This window comes from Dermacentor albipictus, chromosome 3, assembly GCF_038994185.2.
Source record: "Dermacentor albipictus isolate Rhodes 1998 colony chromosome 3, USDA_Dalb.pri_finalv2, whole genome shotgun sequence".
Classification (NCBI taxonomy): domain Eukaryota; kingdom Metazoa; phylum Arthropoda; class Arachnida; order Ixodida; family Ixodidae; genus Dermacentor; species Dermacentor albipictus.
The window spans coordinates 82896755-82922024 of record NC_091823.1 but is presented as its reverse complement, the minus strand read 5'-3'; the positions used below and the strand labels follow the sequence as shown (position 1 = coordinate 82922024).

Here is a 25270-nt window from a genome sequence, read left to right as displayed (position 1 = left end):
GTAGAAGTTGTTAATTTGCATAAAATGTTACACCTACAGTGCTTCATCTGTCAATAGATGTCCTCGACCGGCTGGCGGGGAAGCTGTGCTTTCATAGCATTGCAGGGAAAAAACAACATAAATGAAGTAGCAGGATCCTCAGAAAGTCTCTTGGAGCTTTATTTACTTAGCTTATTTACTCCACTCCTCACATTAAATGGAGCTCTATTCATTCTACCTTTAACATTTAAAAGCTCTTTGAAGAAATGATAGAATATTCACATCAATTTGAACACTTAGAATACCTCCCCAGGAAATGAATGTTCCCTCCTATAGGAACACCTTAAAAACTATTGTGAAAGATGGAATTTATTAAAGATCCACCTGAATGGAGTATATTACATCTTCATTCGTGCATGGGCAAGGCGACAAGGCGTCTACTCCCTGCTGGGCTTCTAATAAGTGTGTGCCTTGCGTAGGTTTCATTTTTAGTTGAAACTCTTCATTGCTTACATCGATGTCTGGGTGGAATAAAACTAAAGAAAGATATGATTATTTCGACTCCATACGCCAATAAAGAAGATCAGTATTTACCAAAGATTTATGGTGCTATGCGTACTATGTCGCAAACTTTGACCATTATCGGGAATTTTGTGGTGATATAGCCGAAACGCAAAGATATCACCCTTCAGCGACGGTTTCAAGTAAACGTGCTACACTTCCCTTGCCTGTACATGAGTCGACGTCACTCCGTCTTATGAAGCTCTGGATTATTCTATACGTGCATGTTATGCGTAAAGCACTAGCAGCGTGCATATTTCTGCAAAGCTAGACCAGTTAATGCGGAGATTCCTTCCACTCGATTCCGGGCTACTAATGTCATCCACTGTTTACGCCTGACTGGCCCCGTCTACAATGAGGTTCGAGTGCAGCTCTGACCACTGAGGAAGAATGAAAAGGAGTGGCACTGGCACAGAGTCGTTACATTATTGCGAATCTAATGTCACTACAGTTATCTTCCAGAAAGTTATCCGTGATTGGGTCTGCTTATTCGTTTAAGCATACAATTCGATGATGGGCCACGGTCAAAGGCAGTACACGGGGCCGATACCGAAAACAGAGATGATTTCGTTCTTTATTTGCTTATTTATTTTCTTGATATCACTGGGAAACACTGCCGAGTAATCTCACCAAGTGGCTATCTCCAGAGAAGAAAAAAGCAATCCTCTCAAGAAAGGAACGATGCGTTTTCCGGACTCAGAGACAGAGAAGCTTACACAAAGGCAATAACAAGAAGACAAAAATGTTTCCATGAAGGAACAAAGCCATAGACGTAGCAGGCAAAGGCCAATTTGTTCCAGGCGTAGTTACGTGAGCAGCAATTTGCCTGCTTCGTGAACAGTCATGTCGTCTCTTTAGCGCCGTCCGACAACAGGGCACGGCCGTTTCATAACAAGTGTTTCCCTGTCCTTTGACACTGGGCAGCTTCTGTCTACCATTTCGCCAGTGCTACTGACCCACAGTTAGTTATTATATAAACGCGATTGGTTCGTCCGTCTAGTTTTCTGAGACGGTTGATTTGGTACAGAGCAAAGCGTCCACGTGCTTCGTAAATGACGTCTGGCCCACGTCACTGGTCTCATGGAAAGAATCAGTGAAAGTAGTTTCATAGCGATGCCTCCTTTAGTGCTAGGATCACCAACGTGACCCTTCAAACCAGCCTGAAAGAGTCATTTCAGCATATTACCTCCTGTGGCACATGCTTGTACGTTTTAGTTTACACAATTTCAGTCGGAAAGAGGCAACTTACCTGTTGTTGATACGTCGTTCATATATAAAGTGAAGTATTGAAGTAAGGTGGTCTTGATGCTTCACATTCCGCTTGAGCTTCTATTTACCGTTTGTACTTATTTCGTATAGCAGACGTGCTTCCCTTGATACAGAAGCGGCGATTTAGTCCGATGCTTCTATGCAACTACGTATGTCTGCACTTGTAGATGTATGTATGTATGTATGTATGTATGTATGTATGTATGTATGTATGTATGTATGTATGTATGTATGTATGTATGTATGTATGTATGTATGTATGTATGTATGTATGTATGTATGTATGTATGTATGTATGTATGTATGTATGTATGTATGTATGTATGTATGTATGTATGTATGTATGTATGTATGTATGTATGTATGTATGTATGTATGTATGTATGTATGTATGTATGTATGTATGTATGTATGTATGTATGTATGTATGTATGTATGTATGTATGTATGTATGTATGTATGTATGTATGTATGTATGTATGTATGTATGTATGTTGGAGTTAATAATGAAGTGAAAAGGAGTAACCGTTCCTGTCCCACAACCTTACTAGTCCCGAATTTGTTTTGTGCACAGCAAAATCAGATAGTAAGCTGAGTTCATTTCACTATCGCTTTACTTGGCGGCAGACATGATTTTTCACTTTCGGCAAAGTGTAAATTATCCTTGCGTGTATGAACATCGCACTGTCCATATGTTTTGACAGATTGTGAAAGAATCCGGAAGAATCCCACTATATCTAGAACCTGCGCAGCAATGTGCAAATGCCAATTTCTTCTAGCTTAGCAACTAACACCTCAGTTTTAGATCTTAGAGCCTTGTGTAATCGTATCAAGTTTCTTCATCGGGTGCTGTAATATTACTAGGCTGCTTTGTATTTCAGTCGGTTTCTGCGTGAATGGTTTTGTGGAAGCAGTATTATTCGCCATTCTTTCAATATGACTCTTCCGTTATATTCCCCCTCTTTCATTGCAGACATGGTTCTAACGTACCTTTATTGTTGTCTCATGAAGTCATGATTGCACTCGAGCTAAAGTTGCCACAAGCAAACGAGTGAATGAATACACGCAAAGTAAGAGCAGCTGTTTCTTTATCTTAATTCCAGCTCGAACTCTGCGTCATCGCGCTACACCTGAAGCTGATGCAACACATACAATGATTTCACGCTGCTGCAGTGCCACCAGTTTATTTTGACTTGCCGCAAACATTTATTTACATTCAGACGAAACTCCGCGTACAGAATATTGACATAATGAACGTCATTTATATCTTGTTAAACATTATTACTCAGCAAGGGCGATAGTTCTGTCTCTAGGATTGAAGCACCAGAATTCGACTTTTCTAAGATGAAAAAGAAGATGGGCTGTCATGCTCACATATGATTTGAATTCCGTCAGTTTAGTCTGTCAACATCCGCTACACATTCTAGGCTTCGACTTGTTCCATCGTATAGTTACTGCTTCTTTCATTAGGACTTAGAAGTGGGCTTATTTTTACTAGTTCGACTTAAGTTATATTTTGCACAAGTGTACTGCTAGGTGCCACGGTCACTGTGTGAAGACTGACCAATTCTACTCCATTACATACACATAATTTCCTAACGTATTTATAACAAATCATGGTTATTGGCTCATCGCTATTACAGAGTAATGATAGTTTGCTCAGGCTTGCCCCATGATCTTTCTGAGCTATTCCCTTCAACTACACAGCCTTGCCACGTTGGAAGGGAGTACCGCTATTCCTGCTTTATTCGCCATAATAAATATACGTACCACTAGTTTGTAGTCGAATTTTTCTCTTTTAAGACTGATTAACAGGACACTTGTACTTAGTAGTGTGAATGGTTACCTAGGAGTTGCTTCTACTTAAGTTTCTTCATATATTCATGGATGATTTGAGTTTCGATAAGTAATGCCCTAGCGCGATTTAGCCGCCAGATTCCGGTGAACCGGATCAACAGAGGGCGAACGACGTACATTCTTGCATTTCTTTGTTAACTTACATCTGTCTCATCTGACAAAAACAGAGTCTACAACGCTTCACAAAAATACATTGTGGCACCATTCGGCGATGACCATTCAAATCGTATTGCCACCGGCTTTTGAAGAGAAGACTATACGTTTTGCTTATACTGTTTTATTCAATCAAGGCATGAACGCTTTGTGTGGCTCGGGCTATATAAGTCTCTGTTGCGTTCCTTTTTTTTTTGCTACCTTGGTAAGCGCAAAACTAGGTATTACTACTGGTTAGTGAAGCCAATATTACCCGATTACTCTCAGTAACTTTCGGCAACACGCCTGCCATCAGTCCTATCGCAGTGTGATGACCTTTTCAATATAGTTCTTACCAAAAATGAATTTTGGCTTTGAGCATCTTTTATTACACACTGACACACACACACTGACTCCCAAAAACTGGTGTTCCTCTGTTTTCTCGATGTTGATGTCATGGTTTATTGATTCGCCAACACGGCAACATCGTCCACAGCCTATAGCGGGCTGTGAGCAGTACACATCGATCTATAGCAACGAGGACGTGTGACTCTGTCACTATAACGTCGCTGCGCATGCCACGTTCTCGTATTTGCATCGAAACTACTGCACAACAAGGCAGAACGGACTCCAACGAACAAAAGTCCATGACTCTTAAGAGCTGGTACTCAGAGTGAGAACAAGAAGAGGGGAGACGTCTGCACAGGTTCACAGGGTCGACGAAGCTCGCTGGAGATGGTCGAGCCCCAGACTAACGCTTCTTGAGTACTTTTCGTCGTTAGCATTCGTCTTTAACATTTTTTATGCTATTTTCAACAATATCGCCTCAACAAGCAAACGGGTTGCGCTTGTCATTTAGGCTTGCCAGTTAGGCTTACCAGTTAGGCTTAGGCAGGCCTAACAAGGCCCGCCGGCCGACGCGTGGTTTGCGAACGGGAGGAGGAGCAAGGAGGAAAGGAGGGCAACGGGACGGTTGGGGAACTTCATTCGTGGAAGGAACAGGGCAGAACAACGAGGCATGTCGCGTGCTTTGCCCGTTTCTTCCTCCCAGCGGTTGATTCTTTTTTGTTGTTGCCTCCCCGTGGCCACGCGGAGAAGGAGGCGGATGCCGAGTGTCGGTGGGCAGGGGGAGTGGGGTGGGTGCGCTGGCGCGTGCGCGCCGTTTGCTCAAAAGCTCCTCTTCCAGCGCTCGCCCGCGTCGGCGTCGCCGTAGATGCCGCGCTTGCCCAGGCCGAAGTTGTACCTGCGCTTCATGAAGTCTTCCAACTTGGACTTCTTGTCCCGCTTGCCGAGTCCGAAGCTGAAGCGATGCCGCTCCCGCTTCTCCTGGTCGAAGGGCGCGTACTCGCGCTCCTGTCCGCTCCTGCGCTTTCCCAGGCCAAACCCGTAGCGCAGCGGCTCGCGGGGGCCGCGCTTCTCGAGATAGCCTCCGGTCCTGGACGCAGCCGCAGCCTCGGCCATCGCATCGTCGTCCTCGTCTTCGTCGATGTCCGCGCCCACTGGCGACTCGTCGGCCATCAGCAGCAACGGGGATCGCTTGCCGAGGCCGAAGCCGTACAGCGGCCGCGGAGCCGCGCGTTTGTCGCTCGAGTGGTGTTGCGGCAGGGGTAGCACGCCGCCGCCGCCGCCGCTTGAGGAGACGGCGCCCATGGGCGCCTCGTCGGCGCGGCAGTGCTCGCTGGCCGCGAGCAGCAGGAGCAGCCACAGCGTCAGGCTGGCGGCCAGGGCGGGTCTCGGCAACTGCAACGGGCTGCAGGCAAACCTCCTGCGTGGAGCGGCGCAAACGACACCGAATTACACACTCGTTCGAGACGCAAGGAAAAGCGCGTTTCATTTCTCGATGCCTCGAGGACATCGAGACCTTAGAGCCGCAGTGTGCATGGTTGTCTGGATCGGGCTGGCCGGAATTAATCAGAATCTATACCTGAGGGGTGGATGTGAAACGGGGAGTACTTATTTTGTTTAATTTTGTAGAAATCTCCATCCGCGTGTTTGAGGTCGCTGTTGCGAAATCCCACGTCCCAGTGACCACCACTTACTCAGGCCCTGCGTTAGCTCATTCTATCCTTTGACTGTCAGTATACTAATTAATGGGCTACGGTATGCGTAATTAAAATGTATTTGTCTATCATATGGGGTGATCATGTTTAAGTTTTACGGAAATATTGGAAACCAGCTGTGGCAGATAGCCTAGATGTCATCCTTGAGCTCTATTATTCGAAGAGGTGGACATTGCTAGCACTAAAAATCAACACATATTCAAGAAATTAAAAATAGATTCACTAAATAACTTCTTAATCTAGTAATCACTTTATGGGTCATAGTGAAATTTATCAATTACAGCTGGTGAGCTTGCAAGACGTATCCACCTGATAAGAAATTCGAGGATTAGACCAGTTTCGAGATATTATTTCCCAAAGTGTCGGACGAAATACACGGAGGTTCTAGTATACTTCTGTGCTTCAATGCATAGAAGAACGTTTTGTTGAAAAAGTAAGTGGAACAACAGTGCATTTTTACGAAGAGTTTGATGGCGCATATCTCCAAGCTAGTGTCTTTCTCTAAATTCATTCCAAGTATATATGTCTTGCAAACAATGCCTTCTAAATTACCATATGCGGCTATACCACAAGTTTGTAATAACACATTAATTAGTGAATTTTGTTAATTAGTTGAATTTGTGTTTCGATTTCTCGTGGAAGTAATGTCCGCCTCTCTGACTAATCGAGCTCAAGGACTGGGAATTATATTTTCTTCGACAGGCGATTTCAAAAAAAAAACTGCGTAAAACTTAAGAATAATCAGCCCGTAGTTGAATTGCTCGTCTGGTCGCCAACGCTGAATTATTGCGATATTTTTCCGTGCCTTCGTTCGTTTGCGGAAACGTACATGTTGAATATGCAAGGCACCGTGCTATTGTCTGTGCTCCCCTTTTATCTCGCATCCGGAAACTCCAATGCGTTCGTGCTCTCAGACCGTCATCAGCATTTTCAGTGCTCTTCGCGCTTTGAATTTTCGTCCCTCCTTCGACGAGGGCCAACCAGTCCAACACAAAGGCGATGACCTTTCCCAGAAATTCGTATCGTAATGGTCACGTCAATGCAAATTTGCGTGCGGAAGGAGTCGCTTTGTCGAAGCCATTAAGTTACACGCGATGGAGCATATCGAGAGGGCAGCACTATGCGGCATACTGCGTATTAACGAACACGATATCTTAACTAGAAAATAAAACTTTATCATAAGGATAACGACTTTGGCACATGCGGCAAAACGGAAAAACGGAACATCAGCTAAGAGTCTTTCTACTCTCTGCGCAACGTCGCGCCTCCGTTACCATCGAGATCGTAATTCAAAGCCATGCATGAGCCGACAATGGTAGAATTTATTGAAACAAATTCCTAAGGCACAGAGCCACATAGCCCTTCAGATGGTTGTGATTTATTTAAGCCTGACAGAAAAGATGGCCATACTAAGCGAACATGAGCACAAGTTGTTGAGTTTCCGCGAGTTAAAGAAGATTGTATTAGGTCACTCGCTACGAGTCCGTGAGACAGCGCCTTTCTTTGGAGGGTACGTGGCCGAAAGACATGAATAATAAAAATTTGTACAAGGATACTGATTTAATTACGAGCAATAAAAACAGCGCTAAACGACGGGACGAGTGAAGGGACACAGACAACGTAATCATGAACCAACCAGCCCAAAAGTTGTCTATGTCCCTTCACTCGTCCCGTCGTTTAGCGCTGTTTTTATTGCTCGTAATCATGAACCAACCAGCCCAAATGCGTACTCTTTTGCACTGATTTAATGCTTAACTGATGACCGTGCTGCAACCATAGCATACAGAAAAACTTATTTGGCCAATAAGCACACGTTGCACGTGAGATATTTGGCTTTTTAAATCACGACAAGGTGAGGAGCGTGCCTTTCTGGACGCTATACAATAATTCAGGTGCTTGTATGTAACGTCCTGAGGTCACCGGCGATGGATACATTGAAGAGTGCAGGAGCTTCAGCAATTCGTGATGTTTGATTAGTATAAATGAGTTGTCTGCCAACGACCTCTTCTCGTTGCTATCCAACAGTGTTGTCGCGCACAACTTACACGTACAGTCGACTAGCCTGAATGACTGTCTAAGACATCGTGCGTTCCTCTGCGCTTGCGTCTTGATAGCGTTTTACCACGTGCACTTTCTCCTTGTTATCTCCACGTCTTTTTTATCCGGTAATATGGAAGAGCATGTTTACAAATACATTTCAGCAGTTTTTTTTTATAAAGGGCTATACGAGTGTACTATAAAGTGTATGTACAATTAGGTGTATATAGCTTGCGGGCTCATATGAGCACATGCTACATAGCTTGTCGACATTATTTCGATGAATGCCCGCACACTTTGTGAAAGGTACCTATCTGAAAGTCTCCGGAAGACTTACTCAAAGAGATCTGCCTGCGAATTTTGCCTGTGCAATCAATGTCCTTTGTATGTTCAAACGGATGAGTCTAGAAGGAGGCAAGGAAAGGTGATTGAAGTCAGGGACCAGTCGCGGAGGCTCAGCGGCTATATCATTGTGCTACTGAACATAAGGTATCGGGTTCCATTGTCTGTCGCGGCGATCGGTTAAAAAAGACCACTAGATGTAAGAACGCTAGCATACCCTGTTTTCGGAGCACATTAAAGAGCACCAGAGGGTAAAAGATATTCCAGTCCCCTCGAGTACGGCTTCAGTCACAACCCACTGTTCCCATTTTTGAGATGAGACCCTGCAAACTAATTGAACGTCAGTCGCAGTAAGTATGCTGCGGTATATTCATTTTCCCAAGGGCAAAGTAGACGAGCCCATGCACCTCTTCTGCTGCTTCCTTTCGCGCTCTACTGTTTATGGCCGATGTCCATTAAAGTGCGCATGCTACAAACTTTCCTACAAATTTTACTATCACAAGGAACATGTATAAAGGCTCTCTTTTTTAGTGCTGTATTTTATATCTTTTATTATTACTGATTGCTACTCATTCTGTAGCGATAAAGACAGGCACCTTATATAATGTCATGCGCCATTTTGATATCAGTGCGGCGGAGAATAAAAAGATCGTTAAAGCTGATATTCAACTGTTTAGAAAGCACGCACTCGGCGGGTGAGCGAAGCGATCCCTAATAAGCGCTCCTTGCCAACTTTCTTATCTCGCTTCCCTTGCGCTGCGAAGGTTTTCGAGCACGCGGAGGCAGTCTAGCGTCCTTCAAGCCCGCGCGCTTAAGACGCCTGCGCATAAGGGCTTCCTAATGAATAAGCTGTCCGATAAGCAGTTTCCAGTGAATTATGCGCGGTGGCGAAGCATTCATTTTGCAGAACACTTAGCGCGTACAAAGCGCGTCTGTTTCAGCGTCCGGCCACCTCAAAAACGTGAAGGGCTGTGTCATCTTCAGTGGTGTATCTTGAGTGAAACGAAAAATATCGATAAATTCTGGACAGTGACCGGACCATTGCATTGTTTTGCCGTTCACAGACATGAACGCACGCACTCATCCATCACACAGAGCCCCCTTCTCCCGAACACATCTATACATGCAAGCACATAAATAGGGCTTTATTACTTTGGCCGTAGAAGAAGGCGTTCTTTTGGTGAGCCGGGGGGTGGAGGGGGAAGAGTAATGACATTTGAAGGATAATTAACCCCTCGCCATCTTGGCCACGCCCGTTCTCATCTGCGGTTTTTATGACGCCCCCTAGTGCTTCAGGTGGTTGTTTCGACACTGTGGGTTAGTTTATGATGGCCTGCCCAGTTTTCTCCATATCTTCTCCGCGACAGTTGTGCCAGAGCTTGCTCCACAGTAATCACCACACACATTGAACACCTACGCTCTGATGGCTGCTCATGCATGGGCACCTACTGTAGATAAGTCCGTGGGCTTTAACGAGCTGGTCACCCATTGCAACGTGCCGCTGTTTCGTGGTGCTGAGTTGAAATGCACCTTAATCACGGTACGCGAAAGAAATGATGCGCGAGGCAAGAAATACGTTTCTCTGCGTAGAAGGCCTACCGCACAGTCCGATTGAGTAGCTTTAACGGGTGTCTATAGATAGGTGCTTTTCCTAATGAGTGACAACTTTCACAAGTTACACTGTCTCTCTTTATTCTTAATTATATTAGTGCGACAGTTATTACTAGTTGTAAACAAGGTTAACCTTGTTTACAACTCAAGGTTAACCTTGAGACGGAGAAATTTCTCCGTCTCATCCGTTCATTCGTACCTTCGGGACACGGCGTTCGTTGCCATGCTGTGATAGATCTATCTTATATACACGTGAATGGGTACCCTCCATGGGAGCCCCGTAGTTATGCCTTTAGCACCGCTAGGCACGAGGTCGCAAGTTGGATTCCGGCCGTCGAAGGCGCACTGAAATGGTGGAGGAATGCAAAAAGTTCCCTGTGCCCTGGCCGGAGTAAAGAATCCCAAGTGGTCGAAGTTAATCGGCACTCCTCACCTCCACGGTATGCCTCATAATCGTATCCTGGTTTTGGGACGTCAAACCCCAGAATTCATTTTCGGAAAAAATTGTAAACATTAAAAGTTCACCTTGGTACCAGACTATCATGGCAGGGGCAATCGTGACGACATGTCTCTCAAATGTAGAATCATGGCTCTTGTCAATGGTTAAAACAGCGTGCACTGCATGGTTAGGTATTTAAGGCGACGCTTTCTTTGCCTCTTCTCCCGATTTTCCGGGTGCTGTTGCTGATGTTATGGTCTCGCTTGCATGCGCCGCTGGGTTTATTGCAACACCCCGAGATGGCGCTCGCCACCGTGCATCCGTAGGGAGTTTACATGCAAACGCTGTTTTAGGATTTTGACAACACCAAAACTTTGACCGCCATTCACCACCGAATTTGGTGAGTAGCCATATCGGTCCTCAATGTCCCTAGAAGTCGCGGTGCATTCCTGCTTTTTCTTTTTTTCTCGCGCTCTGATGTTTCCAAGTTGGCACGCGATCTATTAACATTCTTTTAGTTTTATACCAATGCGCACACAAAACTTGCATAGAGCTTTAATATATGTGTTGCATATTCCTTTTGTTTTAACAGATGAAATTTAGGTATTTTCAATTGTATGTCGTGGTAAAGCAATAAGTTTCAAAGCATGAGATGTGCACGTGGCAGCATTAACTCACGCCAAGAATGTGAACTGCATTAAAGATCGCCGTCGTATTCCAGTTCTACGTATTATATAAAGTGTATTTTTCGAAGTCTGCAGCATTAAAGATTGTGCTTATTAGCCTGTTTGACTATAACGTAGACGTGCCCTGTACTACACTGCGACACGCTATATGTCTCTGGCTGCTGATAGCAAAGTTTGTGTTTTTTTAATTCGCAGTTCTGGCCAAAAGGCCAAGCACCGATTGCGATAGCAAATTAGTAGATAGCTGTGCGAAATAAGGATAGCAGCTTTATCGGCCGTATAAACTTGGAAACCAACGCTTGCTAACTAAATTAACGATGAAAGAATGTGTAAGCGCGACAGAACAAGGACGTAGAGAGAAACAGACACACAGAGACAGCGCTGTCTTTGTGTGTCTGCCTCTTTCTACGTCCTTCTTCAGTCGCGCTCACGGATTTTATCATGGAATCAAACCAACTAGCCCGTCAACGTGTTTTAACTAAATTAACCAGCATGGTGTAGCGTGTGCACAGGTAAACGTGAACGCATCTCGCTCGATGAGCAAGGAAACTCGCTGTGCAAATTCTGGAGTGAGGAATCGCGGCAGCAGCAAGCAAATTGACCTTCATGTATCTCTCGCTTGAGCGCGAACAAAACGTCGAAAGCACAACGCATACAAAACTACCGGCACTACGTGCACTCCGCAAACATCGCAGAACGCTTTGAAGATGAGGCCTGCGCGGGCGCGCACTTTAGCCACGTCGCAGACTGCTTTCAAGACACACGAGCGCTGGCAACACGCCCCTACTGCGTCCAACAAAGGCGTCTACTACGGCGTCCGCGATTCGCGTGGTCCACGTTGTTGTAGACGCCGAAGTTGTCTCCGCTCTGTACGTAGCGGCGGGCGAGGAGGACATCGAGGCACCCTAGCAGCCGCCGTAGAAGAACGCCCCTCCTCCCTCGCCTGACCCCCCTTGCCTCGCGCGCAACAGGAGAGGGCACGCATCCTCGCCGCGTTCCTCGCTCGTGCACGCGAGATTGAACCTCGTTCACCGGCTCACCCTCACGCTTTCGCTCATACGGAACCTCACGGCGACGGCGACGGCAGAAATGCGCCTGGAGTGCACATGTAATTGGTAGCGCAATGAAAGTCAATTAGTTTCACTTTACGAAGGGTTGCAGGCAACGTGGCCTGTCAACTGGTCTTTCGCCATTTTGTGGCCCACGTCTCATAGTTTGTTCGAAAGTTTAACTCACCAATTTAGCTGGCTGCGGCAAGCACCCTTACAAAGGCTGTCACTACCCTAAAACAGCGCTTGCATGTAGGCTCCCTACGCATCCCGGCCGACGCTGCCGCGACAGCGTTTGTGGGGATGCTACAAAAACGCAGGCGCACGGCTGAGGAGGCCGCATGCTGGGCTATGATAGTGCAAACATTACAATCGTCCACAGCCAGAAAAGCGCTCGGAGCTGGCGTGTCAACAGCGTGCTGGCTACGTATGCAGAAGGAACGCGTAAACATGCGCCAGCATAATGGCTCCAAAGCGTGCACTCGGCGTCGAGGACACCCAGGCACAAAAGAAGCGTCGCGCGGAACAGAAGCGCCTTTGCTACGCAGCGAAGCATGGTGCAGACCGCGAATGTAAGCTGGGTCGAAGACGTGAGGCAAGCCAACGACGCGCGTCGGCCATGAAAGACGATGAGCGTCGGGAACACTGCTACTGGAAGCGGGAGACATAACAACAACGCGTGGCGACTATGGAAGACGAGGAGCGTGATGAGCACCACGACCAAAAGCGACAAGTAGAACAATAATTATCGTCAGTGAAAGCAAACAGCATCGAAGGCTTCGCTTACATCGATCCCTACAGAGCGTGGGATCCGAATATTTTTTTGTCGAGTGTGGTAGATGTCACGAGTTCGGTATATAGTGCTCGTCCCGATGCGTGTTGGTCCGTCGTCCATTCCCTATGTTTATGAAGCCTTCTTCGTGCCTACGCTGTCTTTCTTGTCTTAGAGGTGCCGTCGGTGGCGTATGTTGTACAGAATTGCCGCAATTGCCGAAGGCAGGGTCATTGGTGCGATTCGGCATAAGGGGTTCACCATCACTAAATAATTTAAAAGCAGCATAATTCTTTCAAATTTGTTTTCACTTATATTTTCGCTGTTATTTGTTGCGTCAAAGTTTGAGGCAGCGTCAGCACAAGGTAAATATCGACGAGGATTGTTGTTAGGGAACCCCAGGGCTCCTTCACTTAACTTATGCCAGCCTAGCAACAAAAATGAACTAGAAGTAACGCGAACTTCTTGGAAGAAGAACATCAGTCCTATTCTAAAAAAAAAAAGAAAGCCATTTCATCAGGTATTGCCTGATACATCTGATCAGCGTTCGCTCGCGTCTCTTCTTTCTTTCTTTGTTTCCTTCTTTCTTTCTTTCTTTCCTTTCCTTGCTTCTTTTTTCCCTTCTCCTTTAAACGGCATCGTGAGCATTCTTCAACGCCAACTCAAGCTATCATAAATTCCTCATCTGCTCTCGAATGCTTTTCGCAATATACACCGCTTATAAGACTGGATGCCAACCATCTACCCACCTATGTCCTCTTACTCCCCCTCCACCCTCGATTTTCTTTTCTCTACCTACGCCGAATGTTGTTGTTGTAGAGAAGCAGAAGAAGGAAAAACTCAGTGTGTTTTGCGAAGCTACCGCGTTGCAAAGGTGACGCCTTTCGGCATTAACGCTGTATTCGGAAGCCATTCTTTATGGTAGAGTTCGTTGCTTTCTCAAGACGCTTTTGACGCAGGAGACACGAGAAGTGGCTTCGGGCTTCTATGTAGTGAGCGAGCACGGAAAGAAGAAACGGAAACAATTCCAAACTCGCAGTGCGACGACTTTCGAAAGCACCGATGTATCGCCGCTCTCGGGCGGTGACGATAGAAAGATAAAATTGCTTTTAGGGTGCGCGACAAGATCGTCGCCCTCCCCCCCTCACCAGTGTTGTTTTAATCGCTTTGTTTTTTACTCGCTCTTCCGAGAGAGAAGACTACTCAGTGCACGTATCTACTTACTTGAACGAAATACGATTTGCTATTGACAGGCATTGTATGTTTTCCTTTTATTGTAAGCGTTTAGTGCGTTTATTCTTCACATTTTTATTTTGAGGAAGTTATGGTTAAGTTTGCAGATTGCATTTCTCACGCTCGTATTATATTGAAAAAGCGAAATACCTGGACTACTTATTTCAGCTTATAGTTAAATGACTTGGTTTTGCTTGTTACATTACTGCACTTGTGCAGTAAAGTAGCAAACTCAAACCGCAGAATGAACAAGGTGCTCCGCCTCAACACACAGGCCCAAGTTGTAGCACACTAGTAAATGAAACGCTCATCAGTAGCGGCAGTACCAGTGACAAACTGTAGACCTAATGTGGAAGAACAAGGCAAAGGAATCACGCATAGCACATCACGGAATATCTAGTAGTCATACTTTTCGGTCTCTCCGCAAGGGCTACTTAACGCACTTTGAAAATTTCGTTCGCCGGGGCTGAAATTTTCATTCCATACGCATGGTCGTAACAGTGCACAGCACTTTGAGATACCGAACCGTGTAGGTCACTCCGGCGGATATGTTGGCATAATCGTGTCAAAACGGGAGCTTTCGTGACGTCATCCTGAAGTATCTCGCCCTCCAACTTTAGTTCGTAGTTTACTTTAGTAGAAAGCATCGCTGGCACCGTGCTCCGGTGGAAACCATAATCACAACACAGCGAGGTGTCCGGGTTCTGTTTGAAATTTATTTATGCAGAGCCTATACGCGAATGGTATTTTTGAGGCAAGGTGTATTGGTGAGCGCTTTCAGAGGGCTTCTTATTCAGCCTGTTGTATTTCTCTGCCAGGAACTTCAGACTGTGTGGCCACTAGAGCACGAATTTTTGAATCCTTCCTCCATTTATCTTCCTCAATCCGTTTATAGTGTCCGGGAGAGAAAACCATTTCGTCCTAGGGTGCTTTTCCTCTTGATTGCTGAGAGGCATGCTGGTTGGTTAGCCGAGTAACACACCACGATTCCCTCCAATATTAAAAAGATCAGGGAGTAAATCGGAAACACACACAGAGACACATGCACACAGACACATAATTACACACACAGAGACACACACACACACAAGCACACGCAAAAAACGCTGAGTTGTTAACCCAACATCGTTTCTGTCCATGTGATTTCTTCTTTCAACTGTCCTTATCGCTGAAAAAAAAAAAAAATCATAGTTCCACCTGAAAGGCGAAACACCGATTGCGTGATCAAATTAGCAGATAGCTGTAGCTTTATCGGCCGTGTAAACTTGTAAACATTCGTTTACGAACTAAATTAACAATGATAAAATGTGTAAGCGTGACTCAACAAGGACGTACAAAGAAACAGGCACACAGACGCAGCGCTGTCTTTGTGTGTGTGCTTCTTTCTGCGTCCTTGTTCAGTCACGCTTACACATTCTATCATGTATTCAAACCAACTAGCCCGTCAACATGTTCTAACTTAATTAGCACGGTGTCACGCGTGCACGGGTAAGCATGAGCACATCTCCATCTATGACAGCAGAAACTGTCTGTGAAAACGCTGGAGTTAGGAATCGTGGCAGCCGCCGTGAGCCAATTGACCTTCCGTGCATCTGTCACTTCAACGCGAACGAAACGTTGGAAGCACAGCGCGCACGAAGCTACCGGCACTACGCGCACTCGGCGAACATCGCAGATCACTTTGAAGATGAGGCCCGCGTGGGTGCGCACTTTGGCCACGTCCCATGTCGCTTTCGAGGCACACGAGCGCCGGCAACGCGTCCCTACGGCGTCCGCCAAAGGCGTCTACTACGGCGTCCGCGATTTCGCGTGACCAACGCCGCAGTAGACGCCGCGGTTGTGTCCACCCTGTACGGAGCGGTGGGCGAGGGGGACATCGAGGCACCCTAGCAGGTGCCAGAGGAGAACGCCCTTCCTCCCTCGCCTGAACCCACTGCCTCGCGTGCCACAGCAGGGGGCACGCATATGGCCGGCGTTCCTCGCTCGCGCACGCGAGATTGAACCGCGTTCGCCGGCTCACCCTAACACGCTTTGGCTCATACGGAACCTCACGGCGACGGCGACGGCAGAAATGCACCTGGAGTGCCCATGTAATTGCTATCACAACAACATGGTGTCCTAGCGAATACTTCCTTTGTGAGAGACTTATTTCGGTCATTTCATCCCTTACTTATGCTGTTTTTCTGTTGTGGAACGCAGGTCTTTCGCTGTAAGAGAAGCTCGGTACACGACGCCATTGTGTTTGATGATTACGCCTTTTGGCTCCGTATAACCCTTGCGCTGTTACCCCGACCATGTCCCTATTCCGTGGTTCATTATTCTTTAGGTGGTTTTAGTTCTGGCAAACTAAACGTCCCCTAATGTATTAGTTCGACTATTGCCACGCTAGACGTTACCACACTGGAATAATATAGGAGCTTTCGTACTTTTACATCCGGCAGGCAATGTTGTTGGCGACACACCTAAAGCAGAGTTAAGAATGTGTGCGCGGCACGCATAAACAAATCGGAAGGCTTTTATAAGAACTACTGACGTGTCGGCCGGGATCCGCTCTTCGTCAACAGTGCGATATATATATATATATATATATATATATATATATATATATATATATTATTTAAGTATATTTTCACAGATGCACCTACCTAGTGCGCATTTTGGTTAAGCTATCCCTATTCGTGTCACTAGCTTTCAGTGCTTGGATTTTGTGCATATCAAGACGTCGTCGGTCCTTCCACAAAGTGTAATTTTTTTGTTATTTGCCTAATGGTGCTTTAGACAAGTTTCATGTCCTGTGTTATTTCATTTAGAGGTGTAAACAGTTTTACCGTGTAGTCGAGGGACGGAACTTGCCTTCTGTAGGAAAAGGTGAGTTGCAGGAAAGCTGACACGAACGATGCCCCCTTTCAAGAAGGACGCGTCTTAAACCACTTTCTGGGAAAGCTGCGCCACACTATGTTTCACGGGGAAGCGTTTTAGCCGAAAAGGGTAGGCTGAGTTTTAATGAAACCAAAACACCTCCAACGTAATAAGCTGCCGCCGATAAAACAAAACTTTCTGGGCGTGATCTTGGTACGAAAACAGTAACAAAAAAGCATCGACGTCTCATCGAGGAGCTGTCCACTGCCACTCGATAGCCCACTATTCGCCGGGGCACTGCAGGCCGTGCAACTACGGGGACACGCGCAATGGCTTTAGCCGACTAACCGACTTCGCGCACTTCTTGCATAAGGAGTCATTAGTAGGATGGCGGTCTTGCATTCGAGTGGGCCCAGGAGTCGTTTCGCAGTCGCCCTTGACGTAAATGTCGTCGACACTGCACATGTTAATGTCTGTCGTCGAGTGAGAATAGGTTTTCGTTCAACACGCAATGCCTTGGCGCAACGTTATTGTTCGCACGAACGATCCTGCGAACGACACGGAAAGATAATCTGGCTGTGTTTGCTTCTCCCACGTTGGCGGGGGGGGGGGGGGGTGGAGGGGGGGGGGCTCCGCATTCCACCTACCCGCAAAGGCGATCCGATACGGGCGGTAGGCTTCGGGCTTAAAAAAAAATAAAACAGCGGCAGGTTTTTGCGGCTGCCAGCCTCCCTGTGTCTGGTTCGTCGCTAACGCGATTGCAGCGTCCGAGCTGAATACATATTTGTTTATACGTTAGCGACCAGCTACTGCGAGTGTCTATCGATGCGCGTTGGTCCAGTGTATTGATTTATTGCATATTATAATACTTACAGTACTAATTATGGACACGTATTATGTTTCGCTATCCTACGCGTTAGTGTTGCCAAATTATTTAAATACGTATGCAGATGTTCTAAAATTCAACGTATCTCAGTATTACTTATGTTGATTATATTATGTTGATATCATTTATTAAGCTGATAATGATCGTTTCCTTTCAGCTCTTCACGCGCAGAGTGTGCTCTCTTTCGAATCGTCGAAAGAAATGACGAAATATTTTCCCCAAGGATTTTAGTCGTAGCAGGAAGTCAAACAGCCTACTACATGGCAGTATAGATGAAAATAACGAACGCATGCACTAACAAAAATTCAGTTTTGAAATAGGCACCTATGCATACACATAGGATAACTTGCATAAGACCGCATAATATAGCTCGAGATGCCAGCACATAACACGGAATAGCCAGACAAAGCAAGATATCCCACCAAAACACAACAATACCATGGCATAGCATAACATAGCATAATTAAGCACAAAGTAACTTAACATAGAATAACATGGGCCCGTATTCACAAAACAGTTCTTACGCTGAAAAAAATTTTCTTAAGAGCAGATCCTAGCCAATTGTGTTAGATAAATTATTAGCGAAGGTGGACTGCCAATGGCAAAAAAAAGGTATTTACGAATAAACACTTTCCTAAATTCAGCCCCCGATTTCTCAAGCTTTAATGCTCGCAGAAATTTCGTCCCGAATTTGTAGCAAGATAACTTTTCAGAGCGCAGCTCAAAGGTGCCCGTTCCTGGGCTGAGAGTCACCGTCCATCGGCCTAACCGCGCGAACGCTTTCGTGCCGCAGCTCGCGCGTTCGTCTTCCTCCACAGCTGGCTCCGATGTCGCTAATCATGCCACCGTTCCCATACTGCCCCTCCGTCCGCGAAGGCGCTGATGGCACTGGCCCACTGCCGGTTGGCGCGGTGATTTTGGTCTCAAATGTTTTTGCCTCAATATATCGCGAAATGAAAAAAAAAGAAAACGTATACAGTTGCGATCAAATTTCGTTTTAGGGAGTATAGTAATCGACGAACATTTTACAGCGGAGCTGTACGTGTCTACCGTCCCATACATTTTCCAATGTCCGTGCCTCTAAAACCCCTCAATCTGCAAAAGTAGCGCCAACCAGTTCTCTCCTCCTCCGCTCGGCGCAGCCTCGACGGTGGCGCCGCTTATGCTGGCCCTATAGTAGCAGACGACGGCTAACACGCGCTACCGGAGGAAATCCGCGGAAACGTTTGTTCGAGCCCTGCGGAGCAGTTTTTTCAATCGAGATCTTGCTTATTCAGTCGGAAACTGTCCTTAAAAATGTCGTGTTGGAATTGCGGAAGAAATAAAGAAAAGGACAATTATTAAGAAGTAAAAGACGCGCACGTTGAGAGTTCGTGTTGCTGAAACACGACGCATGCACGCGGTGTGCTCAAGCACGATGGTAATTACCAGAGTATCAGGTTTAGACGGCGTGAAAGTATATGTACGTGGTTTCGTAGGTTCACATACAGCGCATATGAAGTATGCGATACCAATTTGCTTAATTGGACGCATAAGAATGTTAACGTTAAGCAGTAAAAAATGTTAATCCTTATCTGCAGGCCTGCGGTCCTTTGCGGCCTTACTCGGCCATAATAGAGAGTTTTAGCCCAGCGGGTTTACGGCCAGCGGAGCGGAGCGGGCGAGCGGAGACGCGACTGCGCATGCGCACCACGCTGAGGCGGCCAGCGGTTTTACGGAGCAGCGTTTACGCCCGCTGGAAAGCACTCCCCAGCGGAGCGTATACGCAGCGCGCGAGCGTGCGTAAGGGCGCGCGGGCGTGTATGGGAAATGCAAGACGGCAGCCGCGAACATGAACGCCGGCAGTTCTGCATCGAAGACGGCGACTGCCGCGCTGACCCGTACATTAGTACTCAGTACATTATTAACAAATAATGCACTGAGAACATGTAATATATCTTTATTCAACATTTCTTGCATAATAAAAGCAAGCATAATTCAATTTCATTTCTCAGTAACTCCTATTCGAACCACTAGGTGGGGCAGCAGAGCGCTCCGCTCTTTACCCCGCTCGAGCGGGTGATCCGCTGGGCTAAAATTCTTTTTTCGCGAGCCGCTCCGCTGGCGCAACGGTGGAGACCGCTCCGCTCCGCTGGCCGTAAACCCGCTGGGCTCAAACTCTCTAATAATCCTGCACACAAAACGTGCGAGTAGCCGCTGCTCATGCCTGCAATATTAAGGACGCGTCCGGCAGCAGCCGGGATAGAGGTGAAATGCAAGAGGCCCATGGAGAGATTCCTCGCTGGTGTTCCGTAATTCTCCTCGCACGGGCTTGGTATGTTGGAGCAGTCGTGGGGCGCTTTTTTCATTTCAGGGTGCTTTGGTAATCGCGACAATAGATTGCTTTCTTTTTACAAGTACGACTCCAGGAGGGCACATGTAACGGCTAACAGAGGCCTCTAGAGAGCACGTGACATTACAAGTGTTCCCGTTGCCGCTTTGGTGCCCTGGAGGCACCGCCAATAATACGAAATAATGACACGTTGTTACAACTAGTAAATAACATCACATAAAGAAATACAATCACGGGGCTACCGCGCCCCCGGGAGAATTCCAAAATGCCAACGAGGAATTTACCGGCCCACGTACAATTACGATCAAAGTGAACGTTAACATCCCCAGGCGACCTAAATAAAGTTATCCTGAGCCATCCACTACGACCCCCTTCATATCTTTAGTCGCTTCGGGACGTTAAAAACGTTAATTGCCACGAGCCAAATCAATACATGCGGGCTTACATTCGAAGCTAAACGACTGCATCCGTAAGTCATAGTGAGCCTCGCAAAAGCGTTGAGAACGTGCTAACTTCTGATGGAGCTCAATACATAGCATGAATAAAGTCGCTTTTATGCCACAGGCCAACTGCAGATGCGTACACTTTCGCCGCATGACGTAACTACATGAAATAAAGAGCACATTCGAAATAAACACTACTTAAACGCGCTAAAAGCACGCACAGCATGAACACATACACTTTTTCGAAGCGGCAGGCGTGAACTAGGCTCAAAAGAAGAGGTTGTGAGGAACCGTGGTACTTCACAAAGCCGTGCATTTTCTGCCTCTTGCTCGAAGTCAGCCTTGTGTGATCCTATGTATCCACACTTTCCTTCTTTGTTCGTTGCGCTCACCGGATGGTAAACAAAGAAGCCTTTTGCCGTCGCTGGGTCGGTTGCAGCAACCGAAGGCGTAGCAGCACGGCATCACGGTTAAGTTCTCATCTCTAACACACTCGATTTGTTCCGCTAACGCACTCGATCAGTCCGTTTGCGCGTAGTTTCGCGTACCGATGAGTTAACGACCATCGACAACCATGACAACTGATAATGTGCGGGTTGACGGCTCACAGGCCGTGGACATGGGATGGATTCCAATTCATGTGGGCAGATCAAGTTTTCCCTGCCGAAGACAAACTTTTCTATACCATGAAGTTGTGATAGCAAACACGATGACGACACTTGAAATAACCATCACGAGATTTCTTTTTCGCGCAGTGCGCTAAACAGTTATCACTGCAAAACAAAGATAGAAAAAAAAGAGCTTGTTCTATTTGGCACTTATTAATTAAATAATTTATGGGGTTTTACGTGCCCAAACCACTTTCTGATTATGAGGCACGCCGTAGTGGAGGTCTCCGGAAATTTCGACCACGTGGGGTTCTTTGACGTGCACCTAAATCTAAGTACACGGGTGTTTTCGCATTTCGCCCCCATCGAAATGCGGCCGCCGTGGCCGGGATTCGATCCCGCGACCTCGTGCTCAGCAGCCCAACACCATAGCCACTGAGCAACCACGGCGGCTTATTTGGCACTTATTCTAGCACACTTCGTTGCTTGTGATATTTCGTATTTCAGATCTCATTGGCTTCTCAGATATAACAGATAAGGCGCGCATTACGCTACTACTTCTGCGTTAAAAACAAACTTTAATGAAGCACGAGGGAAATCCCAGAGGATTTACACGACATAACTGGTTCCACAACTCTAGTAGCGAGGATCATTGAAAGCGAAAGGTTTGTGATGAATACTAAATTCCTCTGGTAAGATGCTTGAATTATTTATGCATTCGTAATCACGTTGTATCTAGCTCATAAAGACAAATTTGCGAGTTGTTTCTTCATTTACTTAGACCGAACTAGCGCTCCACGTAAACTTAAAATACATGAAACGCTGTTTCATGCATATTAACTGTTTTTTTCCTTATTAAATGTGGAACTGTGTTGCACGAGACTGTTATATTATGTCTAATTGTATTTCAGTTAACGGAGCCACTGTGATTCAGAACAGTGCTCAATATACACGTACACGCGGCCGACAAAACTGTAATCAACTTGTTAAAAATAATTGATTCTTGAACATATACCGATCCGGATCAATTTCCCTCTTGGAAGTATTGCTTCCTCAAAGTGTTAAAGGGACACTAAAGAACAAACAATATGTTGAGCTGCATTATCAGAACATGTTTCTACAATACCACTATAAATGACTCTTTTTCGAGAGAGGAGCTTTAGGAAGCGAGAAAAGATGCAAGAGATGCAAGATGCATGCGTTATACACGTCCATGGTGGCGCCGTATTGAAGGTTATGCACCAGCTGGGCATGACGTCATTATTTTTGACGCTTTCTGCACTTGCCTAGTTAAATATTTGTCGGCGAAGGTGAATTACGTTGTATTTCAAATAAGTTTCGAGCATTTTTACAGCGCCATGACAGGAACTCAAGCACGAAAAAAAGAAAATGCTTCGAAATCCGTGAGTTCACGCTCACGTGTTAGAGAGCGGAGGTTTCAGCACGAAATTAAGAACAAAATGGAACTTTGACCCCTTTACTTTCTTCTCTATTAATCAACGTGTCAACGCTGAATCGACAAAATAAAATTTTGAATTACTACTATGCCATTCTAATTATGATTCAGTGTATATCTTTAGTGCCTCGTTAATAGAGGGAGAAAAAGAAAAAAGAAATTTGCGCTCTGGGCCTCTCATCGAGCGACTGGTTGATTGTGGTCTTTGTGTATTACAATAGTTCTAGAATCACGTGACGTGAATGAAACGAATCGGTTATAGTGCGTTGTGACAACGAGGTACTCGTGCCCGTTCAATCTGACGTGCTGTTCCATCAGTTGCTCGCAATCTTGCGCAGACGAGGTCTGCTCATAAACAAAACACAAAGTGCTTTAACCCAGAATTGGAAAGAAAGCATGCTGCTGCTCTCACGACAATAAAACGGCCCCTGTCGTAAACTCAGACCTACGCACCGGGCAATCCTCTTCTTTCCTTTTGGCCAGAAGCACGGCGCTCCGAGTTCACAACCACGCAGGTGTTCGCGAGCTCAGGCATACCATCGCAAGCTTTTTTTTTTCCTTTCTTTCTTTTTTCTTCGCATGGTGAGCAGTCGAAGGTGAAGCAACTCCCGTAGAGAACGCCAACAGCACTTTTGAATGGGTCTCCTCCCTTGCGAAGTTTTACATTCGTATATTGATTAGAGCCTAACCCTGTCACGAGGTTATAGTACAGTTAAACTGTGAGTCTGACTCAGACTTTCACAGCCAAAGTCGGATCGTTTAGTGAGAAACGGTACGAAGAAAAAAATAGCCAAACTAAACCTCAGGAACAACGCGAATTCATTAATCTATCAGGAGGAGGTGAGGTGTAACGGCCTATATGACTGGTTGTTGTTGTTTGCGAAGAACGCAGCTGGTCGTCTCGGGAGAGGGCAAAAAACCAAAGGCTGTCTGATGGGGACAAATGTGATGAAAAATGGCACGGTCTCGCAACCGTTTGATAGAAGTGAATGGAACGAAATACTTTACTTTTGAAGTTCTAGGATCCTGGTATTGTAGGCACTAAAAGCGAGTTAAATGCAGAGTCCTCAAAAAATTGTAAAGAAGAGAAAGAGAGAGAGAGTGGTCGGCACCACTATTCTGACGGGGCTGACATCGCACTATTAAATTACGTTTGCTGCGATTTGCCGAATGTGCTTGTACTGGTTAAAACTTTTAAAGTAACAAGGCAAGATTGCGTGAATTGTCTGCATTCTACATGGATACGCTGCGTCCTAAAGGTCCCGAAGTTCGCAAGGCTATAAATGTCTATACTGCTACTTATGCCCAGATAAAGGCAACAGAAACTGAAGCCAAGGAAAGCATCGTGGAAATTATCTGCGGTTGAAATTGGAATGTAGGAAAAAATAAATGAAGATGAAAGTGGACGAAAAGATAATTTGTTGCCAGTGGGAACCAAACCCATCAACCTCTGCAATACCCGTGTGTTGCACTAACAATTGTGCTACGGCGACGGCTATCAATTCGCCCACTAAATTGAGATTTTATGTTTAGTAGATTTAGCCCTATGAGTCTTAACCAGCGCCCCTCAGAGCCATGGTGGGCGAATGTGGAACATCATTTTGCCCGATGGCGTCACGTAACACGTGATCTTAGGAGAGCAGGCCCGCGGCAAATAAACCCTCACACGCTACCTATTGACGACTAGGCTGCCAAATTCGAGACCATCGCTATGAATAATCGAGAGAAGAAAGGTAGCCGAGGGGCTCGATTTTATTTTGCAGATGTAAGCCGTCACGAGAGGGATAGATTTTGTTGAGATACTCGGCAAAGAACGCTTACACATTGAAAAGAGATGTAAAGAATTTTTCTCAATTTAAGCTCTGCACCTTTTATTAGCTTTTTTAAAGCTTGCCAACTTTGTCCGTTGGCTTTATCTGGTTATAATTAACAAAATCGAGCCCCTCAGTTCCCCTTCTTCTCTCGTTTATACTGCTACTTGAACGTTGTTTCACTGTGTAAATCATTAAGGATTATTACAGCCCAGAGTGACCTCCAGGCAAGTAGATAAATTAGCAAAAAAGAAAATGCTACAGAAATTCTGAGAATCGTCTACTAATGCGCAGGTATTCTTTGGCTCAGCTGCTACTCAGATTTGGTTTACTTATTTAGATAGCTTGTGCAAGGCTATCCATCGCTACATTTCGTCTACTATTACACTATTATAACGATTAAACACGTTACCTTAACCAATTATGCATTTATTTTGAAGATATATCCTATCAACTGGGCCGAACGGTTGTCAGAACCATTTCTTTTTTTCTTTTCCTTTCGCAACACAGCTGTTCTTTTTTTTTCAGTTCCTTTTTTATTACTCTTTTTTGTTACGACCTTTACGCGGTGATGGAGACATCACCAGTATTTTTTTCGTTTTTTTTTCTAGTGCCGTAATACACCTACTTTTACACTATTATGCGGAATACATGTATTAACTTTACCAATTGTGCATTTCTTTCGCAGATATAAGGCGTCACGGGATGGATATATTTTGCTGAGATACTCGCCAAGGAATGCTTACGCATTGAGAAAAAAAGACATAAAGAGATTCTCACAATTTAAGCTGTTGGTGTGACGCAAAAGCCGGTACGTTGAAGATAGGTACGTTTCAACGCAGTGCAAA

The 25270-nt window shown here is 45.7% G+C and overlaps 1 protein-coding gene across 1 annotated transcript in view; it reads right to left on the bottom strand.

Moving 5' to 3' along the window:
* Positions 1 to 2977: 2977 nt before the first annotated feature.
* The window catches only part of LOC135898905 (allatostatins-like), a 143132-nt gene continuing 120839 nt past the window's right edge, over positions 2978 to 25270 (bottom strand). Inside the window, exon 2 of the mRNA XM_065428125.2 lies at positions 2978 to 5563. Coding sequence (XP_065284197.2) covers positions 4966 to 5563 — 598 coding nt within the window. The 3' untranslated portion in view covers positions 2978 to 4965. The remainder of the gene's footprint in view (positions 5564 to 25270) is intronic.